The sequence below is a fragment of the Ambystoma mexicanum genome, chromosome 1q (assembly GCF_040938575.1).
Source record: "Ambystoma mexicanum isolate Mex_15411 chromosome 1q, UKY_AmexF1_1, whole genome shotgun sequence".
Lineage (NCBI taxonomy): Eukaryota > Metazoa > Chordata > Amphibia > Caudata > Ambystomatidae > Ambystoma > Ambystoma mexicanum.
This window is the reverse complement of record NC_090922.1, coordinates 259640030-259655821: the sequence shown is the minus strand read 5'-3', so window position 1 is coordinate 259655821 and position 15792 is coordinate 259640030. Positions and strand designations below refer to the sequence as shown.

Genomic DNA, 15792 nt, shown 5'->3' with positions numbered 1-15792 from the left:
TCTAGTCAGTGCCATTAAACATGTTATGCAATGTTTTAGCTAACAACTTTGAAAATGTGAAGTAGGTTCGACATTTTCTACTAATTTGTAAACAATTGCAATGGTGTGGGTCGGGGGATTTCCTTTCCACAATCCCAGCAAATTTGATTGCTCTTTTTTAGGTCACATAGGTCTTTTTGCATGCCCTGCGCCCAGCAAGCACTGCATGCGGAAGCCCACCCTTTCAGACGTGCTGAGTCAAAAGAACAAGACTGAAGCAGGATTTTTGTGTGAAGAGTGTCGATTCAGAGAGGAGCTGTAGGTAAAGTGTCAAAGGGAATAGTGTGTCATGGGGAGAAGTCGGAGAAGAGGAACGCAGTGCAGTTTCAGGGTTGTCGCTTGTGGGGGAGTGTATCAGTAGAATGGTGGTTGGGAACATCTCAACTCTCAAAAATACAAAGGGCAGCACATTAATCCAGGTACTAATATCAGAAGGCAGATTAAGCAACATGAGCACATCATACACGGTGCAGTGAAATGGTTATGCAGCATGTAGCAAGCACCATTATGACATGGACCTCACAGCACACTAATGGCGCATGCTCACAAAACCGCTTACCTCGTTAGCTGCGCACATGGAAAGTAATATGCGCACACATGTACACATCTTCCCTCCTTGGGGGAGAAAGAATTAGAGGGAACTTTGATCCTAACCCTTTAGATTTTTCAGTTTGATAGAGGAGAGAACTTTTGTGTGTTTAATAAAATCTGTTTCTCCTAAGAAATTATGTTCATCCTCTTTGTGGACCCCCTCCCGACAGTGAGTATATGCATGATTCAGATTAAGTACAACAAACATCTGTACCTTCATGCTTGTGGGAAAAAAGGGTGGAGGAGGAGGCAGAGAATGGACACTCCTCCAAAGATGGATAGCTCAAATCAGAAGGACGATACTGCAGAGGTATTAGTTCAGGGGGTTGGTTAATAGGTTTTAAAGGCGATGATGATATTGAAACCAGCATAAATGCCAACCAATTAGGTGGTGTGGGGTTATATGCATAATTCATGTTAAAGCAGAACGAGCACCAGTACCTCGACCTTTATGGAAAAAAGTTTGAGGCATTGGAGGAGGAGGCAGATAAATGGGACCATAAAATGGTCACTCCCTTAAAGTTGGAGAGCTCAGGTCAGAAGAGCAATTAGTTTAGTTTATTATTTGTATAGCGCCGCCTGGCCCTGGGGCATCCAGGCGCTAGCGATGAATACAACAAGAATAATACAACAGAAATGTACAAACCGATTACATATTTACAAATTTACAGTCTTGGTGCATGCTAGTAAGGTAGGGCTAGGCAGTTTACGTTTCTTTGGATAGAAGCCAAGTTTTGGTGTTGTGTCTAAATCTGTGAAAGGAAGGTTCTGATCTCAGCTCGAGTGGAAGTGAATTCCAAAGTTTGGAGGCAAGCACGGGGAAGCTGGAGCCACCTGCTTTTTGGAGCTTAAATCTTGGGATATTTAAGCAATGTGTTTGAGCTGATCTGGTAGGGCGCGCTGGGGTGTGGTGATTGAGATTGTCGGATAGGTATCTGGGTGCTTGGTTAGCTAGGCATTTGTGTGTGAGTGAGATGGTTTTATATTCAATTCTTTGTGGTATGGATAGCCAATGGCAGGTGCGTCTAGCGTCTGAAATGTGTTCATGTTTGGGTATGTTCAGGGCTGCTCGCAAGGCATTGTTTTGTATGACTTGTAGTTTGTTGATGTTTTTCTGACTGGTTCCCAAGTATAACGCATTGCAGTAGTCAACTTTGGAGAGGACTAGCGCTCTGGCTAGGGTGATGCAGTTGGATGGTGAGAGGTAAGGTCTGCTGGCATTGATGAGTTTACAGGTGTAAGCAGTGGCTGATGAGATGGAATTGATCTGTCTTGTCAGTGTGAGGGAGGAGTCGAGGTAGATTCCTAGGGTTTTGACGCTGTTAGAGACGATGATGTTATTGCCGTCTATAGTGAATGCTTGATAGAGTTTGTCGAGTTTATTAAGTCTGGGTTGGGAACCTAGGAGAAGAAGCTCGGTCTTGTCGTCATTGAGGCATAGGCCATGCTTGGCCATCCATTCTTGGATAATGGAATAAATGTTGTTGATAGCAGTGAGGTCGGTGGAGTAGTCGCCTGTTAAAGGGATCAGTATTTGGGTGTCATCTGCGTAGTTGGTGTAGATGACACCCAAGCGGTCCAATATGTCAAAGAGGGGTTTCGTGAACACATTATATAGAGTGGGGGAGACGCAGGAGCCCTGGGGGACACCGCAAGTGACTGGGGCTGGGATGGCAGAGGCTGTGGGTGCGAAGACTCTCATGGATCTGTTGTTAAGGAAGGAATGGATCCATGCGTTGGCGTTATCTGAAAATTTGGCTGCTGAGGATAGATGTTTGCAGAGGATGTCGTGGTTGACCAGGTCGAAGGCGGCCGATAAGTCAAGAAGGAGAAGGATGGCTAGTTTACCATTGTCTTTAATGTTGTCCATCTGTATCTTAAGGTCAATCAGGGCGGTCTCAGTGCCGTGTTTGGGGCGGAATCCTGATTGTCTGAGTCCTAGTAAGTTATTTTTCTCAAGGTGGTTCTGTATCTGAAGATAGGCAGCTCTGTCGAGGATTTTTAGTAGGAAGGGTACGGTCGTAATGGGTCTGTAGTTGGTGGGGACATTAGGGTCAAGGGTGGGCTTCTTAAGTAAAGGAAGAACCCAGGAGTCCTTGAGGTTGTTGGGCACTATGTTGGAGGTGAAAGATGAGTTGATGAGGGAAGTGATGAAGGGAGCAAGTTGTTTGGCTGCATCTTTAATGACTGGGGCTGGGCAAGTATCGCCTTGGCATTTGGACGGTTTAAGAGAGTAGATTATTTCTTCAACCTCTTTGATGGTTATGGTGGAAAACTCAAAGAGGTTATTGTCATCATTTTGGGGAATGGTGTGGGTGTGTGTAGAGGGGGTGGTGTTATCAGTGAGGGTGAGGCTTTCTTTCTTTGTCAGGATTTTGGCTTGTAGTGTGGCAATTTTGCCTAGGAGTGCTTCCTGGATGCTCGTGCACCAGTGGATGTCTTTGTTACAAGTGTCTGGAGTGGGGGAGGGTGATTCCAGTTCTCTCAGGATATTGAAGAGCTCTTTGGTATTAGATTTGGCGTTGCTGATTCTTTCATTGTACATGTTTTTTTTAGACTGGATGATGGCTGATTTATAGATGTTCGATGCCAGTGCGTAAGATGTCTTATTAATAGTGGATGGTGACTGTTTCCATGCTAATTCAGCTTGTCTTTTGGATTTGCGGAGTGTTTTTAGTTTGGGGGTGAACCAAGAATTGAGGTGTGCTCGTGGTTTGGCTTTCCGAAGCTTGAGTGGTGCTATGGTGTTTATGGCCTTAAGGATAGTTGTGTTGTATAACTCTACTAGTTCAGTAGGGTTGGTCATGGTGGGTGAGAAGTCGATGATGGGTTGGAGTAACGGGAGGAGTTTCTCTAGTGTAATATTTTTGTTGTTTCTTGTGAGTGTGGGTGGGGCATTGGAGGAAGGCCCTGGTGTTTGAGTGCCTTTGTTGATGGTGAAGGTAATAAGGTGGTGATCAGTCCAAGCGCATGGAGTGTTGGAAAGGATGGTAGTGTTGCAGTTGAGGTCAGCTATCCAGTCAAGGATGCGGCCTTTGTTGTGTGTGGGTTGTGTGATATGGTGGGTGAGTCCTAATTCTGAAATTGTGTTGGCGACAGTGTGAGCTTTGTCATCTTTCTCATCATTGAGACCTAGATTAAAGTCTCCTAGGATGAGTAGTCGAGAGTTAGGTTTGATATTGTCAGAGAGTAAAAGGGCTATGTCGTCATTAAAGGATAGTATAGGGCCTGGCGGTCTGTAAATGAGGTGGATGGTGATAGTGCTTGTGTGCGTTGTGTATAGTTTGAGGGTGAGTAGTTCCGCTGATGGCAGTGATTGGTTTTGTATGTGTCTTATGTTGATGGAGCTTTTTGGAATAATGGCTACTCCACCACCTTTAGCTGTTTGTCTGTCTGCACGGTAGATGGTATAGTCATTGGGTATAGCAAGTGATAGAGAGGGGCCAGACGCTGGGTGGAGCCAGGTCTCTGTAATAGCTATGAAGTCGAGATCATTGAAGGAGATAATGTCGGCTATGTCTAGGGCATGGGCGACTACAGATCTCGCATTGATGAGTGCACCTTTGATGGTTTCGGTGGTGATGCATGATTTTTTGATGTGGGTGCGGGGGGAGGGTGCGTTCAGGCCGTGTGATATCTGGTCTGACGGAAGTGTAGGGCGTGTGCAGGGAGGGGCAGATTTGGTTAAGGTTATATTTTGTTTGTTGCCTAGATTGAGGAAGGATACGGGTGTGTGTGTTCTGGATCTGAGTCGGGTGAGTCTCGATAAGCCTGAGCAGGGATAGGATTTGCTGGTAGTGAGGTTCGTGATAGTGGATTGGCCGATGGGAGTAGTTTGTGATGCTTCTTGGGGGCTGGAGGTGTCTGCTGTGCGATGAGAGTCGATGGAGGAGGTAGGCTGGAAGGGGTTGATGTTGGGTAGGAAGGGGGTGGGGCAGGGTATGGGATAATGTCTGGGGCAGGCTAGTCTGCTGAGGCCATTGGGGTGTAAGCGAAAGTGTGGCCCTGTACAAGGGGTGTCATGGGGGACCAGGCAGAATGGGAACATAATGAGGAAGGTCCAGGTGATCATATCTGAATTTAGAGGGAACTGGCGCACAAAATCATCAGAGAGAAGCTAGTACGCAATGTTAGTGCACAATGGTGCTGCAGTGAGGGTACTAACGCAGAGAATCAGAGAAATGCTAGTACACAGTGCTAATACACAGTGCTAATACACAGTGTACTCTAAGCGACCATAAGGCACTACACAATGTCACAGTGTACTCTAAGCGACCATAAGGCACAGCACAATGTTACAGTGGTCTCTAAGCGACCATAAGGCACGGCACAATGTCACAGTGGTCTCAAAGCGACCCTAAGGCACAACGCAATGTCACAGTGGTCTAAGCGACCATAAGGCACAACACAATGTCACAGTGGTCTCTAAGCGACCATAAGGCACGGCACAATGTCACAGTGGTCTCTAAGCGACCCTAAGGCACAACGCAATGTCACAGTGGTCTCAAAGCGACCCTAAGGCACAACGCAATGTCACAGTGGTCTAAGCGACCATAAGGCACAACACAATGTGAAAGTAGTTTGTGTTAGACCGTACTGCAAAAACAGGGTTCAGTGAAGGCTTGAAGCAGTTCAGGTTGCTGGCTGGAGCAGTGGAAAAAAGGTTGCTGTAAGGGGCAGTATGCTTGCCCCAGAGGAGATGGGCAGGGGATCTAGCCCTATGCTCGATGGCGTATACAGGCTAGAGATAGGCACAGTGTACAGTGCCTTCGAGGTGGGCCGGTCCGAAGCCTGCTGGCTTGTGGTTGGCTCCAGTAGAGGAAAGGGGCCAATCACGATGTTTGCAGGGTTGCGGGGCCGGGTGGAGGGCTGAAGATGCGACGGTCAGCCATCTTTAAATGGTGTGGACCTAGGGGCTTCAATTGGTGGCTGGATGCACTCTGAGTGCAATAATGGGGCAGATCCTGGCTGGAGATACTACAGAGGTGGAGTTGCAGTGCACCTTATTGCCACACTAACAAGCAGACTGGGAGGAACAGCAAAGGACTACTAATAGACATCAAAATATGGATTATCTGGGTTTAATAAGAACACAGGATCATCCCTTGATTCTGAACATGGTTTCCCTGAATCAACTGTCACAGTGCAGGTTGAAGGATATGCATAGTACTGCATAAGGTTTCTCTTTTCCTTGGTTTCAAAGCAGTGTTTTCATCTCTCTCTGCTTCCTATGCAGGCTCTTGTGCTTTGAAGAAGATCTTAAAGTGGAAGAAGAATACAGAGGCGTGTGAAGACCCCATACCCTTTTTAAGCCAGGGAAACGGACTCGGGAGGCTTTCTTGTTTTAAGGTCTGACGAACCGATGGATACCCCGGGTACGGACTGCTTTGCATGGGGAGAAAGGTTAACTCAACTTCAGGGGACGTATGTCTTGTTGAGTAGAAAGCACTGTTTTAGAGGAATCAGTCCCTGCCAGTACGCCATCAAATTGAGGTCACTCTGTGTCAGAACAATCACGGGCTAAAGCGAGGTGACCTTGTGCAATACCATTTTGACCAGCACCATATCGGGTTTCAAGAAATTACATGGAAAATCAGAGTCTCTGGACCTAAACCAGAGCACTTTGCTTGCAAGTGGCACTATCTAACATGCATAACCAAAATGAGACTGTTGTAATTACGTGACTTCAATTTAAGGAATTTGTTTGGCGACCTTCATACCAGCACTCATGGGAAATAGCATTTTGGTTCATGCACCAAACCAAACCCCTTACCCCCCCCCCTTAACTATGTCCGACAAACTGCAACCATTCACCAAGGTGACAGATGCATGCAAAACGTGTGCACCCCTAGAAATCACTTTAGGGCTCAGCCTCACAGATCTCTGTGTCCTGCAGGAAAAGAAGCAGGTACCCACTGGATGAAAATCCCCGAGATATGTTATACATGCTTGGCGGGAGTCAGCTGCAGCGTAATGCTGCCACTACCGCTGCAGCTCATTGTGGTGGCAGCAGATAAACAATAACATTTTCAAATAAACAATTGCAAAAAGACGAAGGAAAAACATACACTCAGAGTGACCAAACATCTTAAAAAATATAGTAAAGAGACAAGCAGAGATTCGATTTTCTAACCTGCCTCTGTTAGGTATAAACAAACAGGGTCAATATAGTGGTTGGTAACTATTTACAAGACACATTGGGCCTCATTACAAGTTAGCCAGTCTGGATTTAGCGGTGCTGGTAAAACCGTACCGGCACCGTTTCCGGACCTGCTAACTACAAGTTCCGCAGGCAGGTGGTGTTACTCCCGCCAGGTCTTACCTGGCGAGAGTAATGCCACCCGCCTGCAGACGGAAATGGAAACACCAGCACCATTAATTACCGTGCGCGTGTTTCCATGATCCCCATCCCCATGGAGTCATATGGGACTCCATGGGAACGGGGAGTAACGTTATTCCGCCTCTGGAATTACCGGACCACTGGGGCTGTAATGCCCCGGTAAATCCGGCAAGTCCGGAGGCAGTAGTTCATTCCGGGTCCAGCGGCAGCCTGCCGGTTTTTCTGGCATGGCTACCGCTGGACTCGGAATGAGGCCCATTGTGTGCGAAGCCCTAGTCTAAAACCTCCAAAAAGAGTTGATGATCTTTTAAAGATGTTCTCCAGGCCCACCTGCCGTGCAGTCGATTCCCAACCAGGTTAGGAAGGAAGTGAGAGCAGGAGGACGGAGAAATAATGAGAATGTTACTTGGCAAGCAAAACCGTATTGGACAAGTTAGTAATTGACAAATGTGACAGATTGGTGCTCTGTGCAGTGACAAATGTTGCTAAACTTGTGATCCACAGATGTACCACTGGAGTTCTGTTGAACAACATTGGCAGCCTGACAGGCTCACGCAACATGCAAGACATGGAAGGCTTGCATGATGCTGGCAAACGTTGCCTAAGAACCAGAGGTAGAGGCTTGGAAGAAAGGCAGTATACCACTGTCCTAACCATGAGGACTTTAAACTCCACAATGGCTAAATGGGATTAAACTACTGACTCTACCCCATTGTGTGACAAGGGCCAAAAATCAGAGCATGATGGGAAGGTTGGTGGAAGTAAAAGCCATTCGACCTCTGGAGAGGCTGGCACAAGGGAGGGGAGAATCCCTACCAATCAGACAAAAAAATAAGGACTCAAATATATGCAGTGACTGTCCAGTGCCTGGAGAAGAAAGCATTCTGTGTCGTGCCTAAGCTGAGTGATCTGCTGGCTGCCATGCTAAGGAACTGGAGGACAAAGCCTCTCAACCTCTGCACTTGGCGGCCATTATGAGAGGCTGAAGGAAGAAGCTGCAGAACTTCAGCACTTGGCTGCCATACTGAAGAAGAAGCCTCTCAGTGTAGGCCCCTGAAGCGTGCTGTGCTGGGAATCACAAAAGCATTACGAACCACCCTAAGCATTCTGAAAGCCATAAGCATTGGGAACCATAAAAGGGGTGTAAACCTGGAAAGCATTGTGAAAGAGACAAAGACACAGTGAAAGCCTATTGTGAAGCGCCATGAAAGGCTGAGAAGCGTCCTGGGAACCCAAAAAGAACTGGGGCCCACATAAGCACAGAGAACCGGGGAAGCAACAGTAACCTAAAAAGTGCCGGAAAGCCCGAAACTGCTGGCAATGTTGAAAGGGCTTTGCACCCCAACTGTGAATCACATAAACCATTGGGAGAGAGAGAGAATCACACAAACCGTTGGGACGCTGAAAGATGAGAGAGAGAGAGAGAGAGAGAGAGAGAGAGAAAATCACAAACCGTTGGGACGCTGAAAGATGAGAGAGAGAGAGAGAGAGAGAGAGAATCACATAAACCGTTGGGACGCTGAAAGATGAGAGAGAGAGAGAGAGAGAATCACATAAACCGTTGGGACGCTGAAAGGTGAGAGAGAGAGAGAGAGTTTTTCTTTTTCAAGAATCCTTCATCCCAGACAAAATAACAGGAGGTTCGGGAGAAGGACTTGGGTCCATGTTAGGTTGGTTAAGAGGCAGACTGGAGAACTTCCTGGAAGATGGTAAATCGTGACTAGAGGTTGGCAGAGATCTGTGACAGGCCAAGGGATAAACAGAAGACTCAGCAAGTGTAGCTACTGCAAACCTTAGCTTTACAGTCATAACAGCCGGGTAGTAAAGATTCCTGAGCTTTCCTGCTGCCTTGGACCCTGCACACACTTTTTCTTTGGTTGGTTTCTCAGCTCGCCAAGAACCCTGTCTTTTGTGCTGCACTCTCACACACTCTCCTTGCTCCATGTGTTTACGCAGTAGGATGTATGTTCTTGAGTCCTTTTCTTCAGGAATCTTCTACACCTTGTCTCCCCTAAAGGTCTCTAAAGATGGGTCTGATTTATCAAACATTTTTAAATCCTATTTTTAGTTTAGGATGATTATTATTTAACCCACCTCTAATTTGTCAAAGGTTATCATCTGCGAGTCGAATGGTTGGACTAGGTACTGGCTTGCAAATATTCCATGCTATGAGTGCATGCTCCATGTGGCGGTGGACAACCTGGATGCCATGCAATAGGCATAGACGTCGTTTCCTTCTCCCACTAGACGCATCAGAAGAAGGGCACTATGTTGCTTCCATCTGTCAATGCTGGCACCATGCCATCTGAAAAACAATTCCCAAAACCTGTGTGTACATTTCCCCAAGTATACAGGAGAAAGCACTGTTCCTAGACAAATGTCAAATCTATTGGCAAAGGCAATAATGATCAGTATTGTTTGCTTTATCCAGCAAAGCAATAAAGGTATCGTATGCCTTTAAATCTTTTCATATTATTCGGTTTACTAGTGGTATTTTGGTCTACTGTATGGGTGCAACTTGAAAACCTAATACTGTTTAAAGACTTATATGGATTATATCAGTTATCCTATTTTACATAATTACCTGTAGGCTGCCTGGGGCTTCGCTTTTGAGTCCAGGTGGCACTTGTTCCCTTGTTTCAGATCCCGACGTGCATTGGATATTTTGTTCGTAATGATTCGAGTGAACCTGTTGCCATCCAGATGGTTCCACTTTCTTTCTAAACACTTACTGTGGAGAAACTCTGAAAATGTGACGAGAGAGAGAGTCAGTGCCTGGTGTGGAACAACATCCTCCATAGCAGCTCTCTTTTCTGCTTTTCGGATACAAACTGTGTAAGGTCACGCTGGCAACAATACGACACACTGGACTCCACTGTATCACTAACAAGTTCCATTATTAACCTCCCAGCTAATGGCTCAGCTCCTTAGTCAGGAATCTTCTCTTAACCCATTGCTCGTACAGATCACACTCTGCATGTCATCTCTCAACCAGACGCTGGAACGACCTCTGGCAGCACATTCTGAACTATCCCAGCCAAGATGCCTTATGTATGGCCTTGTCAGTCAAGCATCTTTAACATAATTACATGTATCCATTATAAAATTGTTGTCCAGTACAGTTAATTAGGAGAAATATCGCCTCCATTATATTCCTCAAGTTAAAGCAGGTAAAATAACTCCTGGGCCACCTTCTCCTAAGTTTCAGCAATAGGGTTCTGTGAGGGGTCAGCAATGCGAGACTCAAGACGTTTAGTATTCTCAAGGTTCAACATTTTATTTTAAACAAATAAACCCCAACCAAACCTACTCTACCAAGGGATTCCCTACCTAGTCTAGGATCTGAGGGAAAACCTCCTAGCATGCGCAATACTAACCCTCACACTAAACAAACATTTAAATAAACATCAAGACAATATAAATGAAAGGTTATCCAAACAACAAATGTCTTGGATGACCTCTACTTGTTCTGGGCAGATTTTTCTCCCCCAGAAATGTCCCAAAGTCAGTGCTTCCAAGGAAAAGAAAAGTTTTGAAAGGTTCTAAAGAAACAAAAGTTCACCCAAATAAAAAGCCACGGGTAGCAGTTCTTCGCTGGCTAAAAAGATTCCCTTTTCCAGTTCCAAAAAGAAAACAACAATACCAATGGTATTCCTGGATGGCCTCTCTCCAGGAAAAGATTAACAAAGTTGAAGGAAAAAGTACCACTTCTGCTTAACAACTCTTCTGTTTGCAACTTCAGTTTTGTTAAGACGCTTCTGCTTGGACATTGCTCTATCTCCAGCAACTCCCTTGATGTAACTGTGAGAGCAGGCTCCCTTGCCCCACAGTTAACATTTGGCGTCTGCTACTTCCAACTACTACAATACTGACAATTGTATTTGCGACAACAGTTCTGCTGCTCTGCAATATATAAGGTTAGGCAACTTTCACAAGACTTCCTCGACCCCTACAGGCTGGCAAGGCACTCTTCTTTTTCATGTGGTAAAAGAGGGCATCCTCTTTTCCTTTCCTTCCACCTTGTAGTTTCCAACTTCAGTTATGTTGAACAAGTACCCAGCTCCCTTCCCCAGCTTCAGGGACACTGTCTTCAGTGGCTATCCCAAGGGTATAGTTCCACTCTTTCCAGCCTTGGACAACCTTTGTCTCCCCTAATGTTGGAAGTCTTTAAGGTAACACATCTTCACCAACTCTAAAAAAATATTGTTTAGTTCTTAAATGAGCTGGGTATGCTGTGAACGCGTTTGGGCTATTGGCTTTGGCGTACTTGTTCTCTCCTCAGCTTCTACTACTTTGATAAATTCTGCTTTGTTGTTTGTGCTGTTACAAGAGATCTGTTTTACAACAAAAACTAAATAAGGCATGCACTATTTCATTTTCCTTTGAACTGCCACTTCAAAGTTATGTGGTCCCACCTTTCAGCTTCTTAGCCTCCAAGGTACTTTGGGACACAATGTTTTACGCGCAACTTCTCAATATGTAATAACTGGGTTGTAACGCTTTGGGGTGTCAATTAAGAGTCCTTCACTTTACCAGCAGAGTTCTCAGTATTAACAAGAGGCACATGACAGCTCGGCATCAAGTTGTGCTTAACAATGGGAAACAAAGGCTTTTACAACACACAGGTGTTTCAGCTTTGATATTTTCATTGTGTGTTACATTTCCCGTTTTAATTGGACTTCCCATTTCTACGAACAAGTTGTTCTCGTTCAATTATGCAGGTGAGTGTTAAGAAAGCTGGCTACTGTTACCGGCAAGGTATTTGAGTGAATTTGGAGTATGGAGCTTCACTTTCTCGACTCCGCAATCACTGTAACTGCCAGCAGCTTATACCTCCCAGCTTGGTTTCTTAAACTACTAATGCTGCAGGCACTCTTGAGACGCACACCCCTCTGCTGCACGGGTGTATCCGATTCGGCCTCATCAAAGGAAGGATTTCCCCTCTCCATTTTCCCTAAGCTTGGCTCTGCACACAGGCCTTGGGTAGACGCACAAATTCAGCTCTGCATTCACAGCAATTAGACACACCTGGAAAGACTGCCCATTTCCTCCAGTCTCTTGCTGCCACAGCCAAACAGGGCTTGCGAGCACAGGACCAACTCAGTCTGCATGTGAAACCTGCCCTTTTTCTACTCCTTTATCCCTTCTGTGGTCACACTTCCTTGTGAACTGACAGCCTCGTGCTCTGCTCAATCTACTTCTGCTAGTGCCAACCTTCCGGCTCCCACTCCAGCTTTTTTCTACTGCTCCTCCCTGCAGCTGCCTTTTATGTCCCGCAGGTGGGCTAAAGGGTTTCAGGTACAGGCCCTTAGAATGAATTGCCTGAGCTTGCCAAAAGCTATTAGGCTTGCCTGCCTGACCTGAGATCCTGCAAGTCTCTTTAGCCCTCTTCTTCACAGTACCTGAGGGTTTCTGGGACATGCAGTCCTTAGTAGAATGTTTTAATTTATCATCATCTTCAAAAGGATCAAGTAAAGATTTCTCTCCCTTGATGTTATTATAATAGGACAACACATGTTTAACACTTTTAGAGACAGATGGGGTAGAGAAAGTCACAGGTTCACTGCTCATGTTGGCATATCTTAGACTTGTGGAAGATATACATGTTCAGGGGTATAAAAGATGGAGTCTTTAGGTTCAACACCAAGTGGAAGTACTTCTCTAGATTTTACCTTTATACCCTTAGTATGAGGCGGAGATATTTTAAAACGGAAATAAGCCAATTCCTCCTCCAAGTTTGGGATAAACAAATTCCTCCCCCATGATAAGTAGTGTCTCATCCTGTGAAATCCCCCCCAACTCCCTGGGCCTGGTCTCCGCCCAGGTGATCCTCCCGCAGGACACCAACCCAGGATGGGGGTCAGGAAGCATATGCCCTCTCCTGGTACCCTGGGAGAAGACTTTAGGCAGGGTTTTAGTGGGGAATCCACAGAATTCTCCACAGTACAAATCAACATAAAATGTAGTTGGTCTTCGTGGCACCTGATCCACAAGCCAACTATACGGTCCCTCAAAAATAAGATGTTCAGTCTTATTAAAATGATCCTCTATGCTCAGAGAAACTCAGAGAAATAATGTCACTTTCTACGGAGCCACCCATCGTAGATCTACAAATAATTTCAGTGAGCTTAGATTGTGAATACGCTTGAATAAACAAGAACGGTCTAAAATGTTTGCACCATTTTTCATGTCTAACTTGTTTATGCCACCATTACAGGCCTGCTTAAGATCTAGGCCCCAATTCTATGATAGACTGTCTCCCTTTTCAAGCCATGGATATTTGACATGGGATGACAAGGCCTGTATTTCGCCTAGTGCATTTGTGATATTAGGGTTATCAGAGTACAATTCAACTCTAGTCACAATTCCTCATCCAGCGAGCTTGGCGATAAATCAAGCACCTACCATTTTTGATGCGGTCCAATATAGCACAGTTAGCCTGGCACAATATTACACTGCCATAAAGTGCTGAGGAGTATACTTTGGTCTCTAGCACATTAACACACTTATCTAATCTACTGCCACCAAATATATAGTTGAATCTTCTCAGAACCCCCACCCTCCCAGTCAGCCTGCAGCCTTTTTTTCACCACTATAATATGGGGTTCCCAGCTAGTTATTTGAAAACAAGATACTGAGGTAGTTATGTGAATCCTTAACTTCAATTGACACTTTATTAATTAGATAATTCATGTTTTATTGTATCCTTCCCAAAGGCTACAATTACGCACTTTGGGAGATTTAGGTCCAACCCATGGTCCTCAAAATATCTGGCTGCACACCTCAAACTATATCCCAAGCAATATGCGTAAGGTCCATCAAAATTGTGTCATCCAAGTATAGTAAAGCAGGAAAGCTAGTAAGTTTTAGTGCAGGTGGATAGATTCTTCCAGACTGTGATCACGGATTAAAGTCAGAGAGAAAGATGAAAGACGAAAAACAATAGTGGGGCCAGTGGCCAGTCCTGCCTAACACCCCTTGTTTGTTTGAAATTCAGTGGAAGTGCCATTGAACCCACTGCTACGAAACAAAGCCGTGGTTCCAGAGTTTAAACAGATTATTAGCTGTAGTAAGCTCTCAGGGACCCCCAGCTTCTGCCATTTGCGCCAAAGAATTGCACGACCCAGGGAATAAAAGGCTTTAGCTAGGTCTAAGAAAGCTCCATGTACCTGCTCCTGTCTAATTTTAGCATATTTTCCTACGATGGTACTAAAGACAAAACAATGGTCACTTGTCCCAAAGTCCTTCTTCAATCAAGCCTGGCAGATTGTCAAGATGTAGTTCTCCCTATCAGCTTCCTCCAATCTTGGTGAAAAACAGCTATCGAATATCTTGCATGCGGTATGAAGGAGGGATATTGGACAGTACCAATTAGGGTCACTAAGAGATGCCCTTTTTATAGACAAGTATCATTACACTCGTCGTCCAAGTTACAGAGCAAACCTGTAAACATGCCATTACGTTACATAGCTGCATCAATAAGAGGAATCGCCACTTTGTGAAGCATTTGTAGATACCTGGCCTTAGGCTGTCCGGCCCAGGCGCTTTACCTATTGTGATGGTTTGAATAGTGACAGTCTCTTCTTGGGCGAAGACCATATTTTTGCGGAGTGACTAAACCTCCAAACCTATTGCGAGCCATCTGCTGTCTCATTATACAAGATCAGCTTAAAACGGTTCTCCCAGACTTTTGGGCGCAATTAAGTTAGTATCTTCCCTTGCATTATTGCTAAATCCTTAAGAAACAAGGCTCCAAAACCCTCATAGTATTCTACCAAACTATACTATCCAGCAAATTCCACTGAGTAGCGAAATACAGGGTTTGTGTTTCATTTAGCAATTTTTTATAATCCTGTTTTAGGGCATGTAATTTACCTGTGGAGATGTTCCGATGATTAGAGATATTATATAGCTTTCGTTTTGCACGCAGGCAGTCCCGGTCAGAACAGGTGGCATCATGCCGAATTTTCACTTCAGGCTTATCTGAGTGCCTTTCCTTTACACCATCCTCATTAGCAATTCGCTGGGTCTTCATATCAAGGGATTAATGTCCATGACGCAGCAGGCATTGATAAAATGCTTGGACGCATTTTACATATTTCTTCTATAGCCAGCATCTCTGCTAACTTCTCTTTAGATAATCTTCGAGGCATGGACAATTAGGGACTCTATTCTACTTCCCAACAATACAAAGGTTAGCCAAGTCGTAGCTAGGGGTTTATGGTCACTTTCTGGTCTGGGAATGACTGTAAAATCATTAACGCAAAGGTAAGAAAAACAATCAAACAGGAGTCTATCAGAGAGGCTCTACCACCTGAGGTGAAGGTAGCTTTAGGTGGATTATCACCCACACACTTCCCATTCAATTCAACCAGAGAGATTCTGCAAAAAGAAATTAAGCACACAACCTATCGAATCCTGTGTTGTAAGGAGTGCATTCTGCTCAGGGATGCCACACATGCTTCCAAGTGCTTCTGTCCCACTCTTCAGGCTCTTTCCCGATTTGTTGCGAAAATCGACAATTATAATGATGCAGAATTAGAGTCTCGCAAAATCAACTTTGCCAGCATGCTGTTCGGCCAAAAGAAATAGATAACATTCTCCTTTGGATGTAAATACACTTTAACACATTGGCAGTCATTACGAGTTTGGCGGTCTGGAAATAAAGGTGCCAGTAGCAACGTACTGGCACCCTTTACAGGCTGTCAAACTATAAGTATGCCGGTAAGGGCACTTGACTACCGGCAGGCCTGACCTGCTGGGAGTTCAGGCCCCTACTGGCATGTTTTTCACTGAAGCGCCGACACTGTTAGCAATGGTGC

General features: G+C 45.1%; 1 protein-coding gene across 5 annotated transcripts in view; it reads right to left on the bottom strand.

Moving 5' to 3' along the window:
* The window catches only part of LOC138527241 (uncharacterized), a 381456-nt gene that overhangs the window by 19597 nt on the left and 346067 nt on the right, over positions 1-15792 (bottom strand). For 4 of the 5 annotated variants that reach the window (XM_069638354.1, XM_069638370.1, XM_069638357.1 and 1 more), the window contains one exon: positions 9555-9714. The exons of the other annotated variant lie outside the window; for it this stretch is intronic. In XM_069638354.1, the coding sequence (XP_069494455.1) occupies positions 9555-9714 (160 nt within the window). The remainder of the gene's footprint in view (positions 1-9554; positions 9715-15792) is intronic. 5 annotated transcript variants of the gene reach the window in all.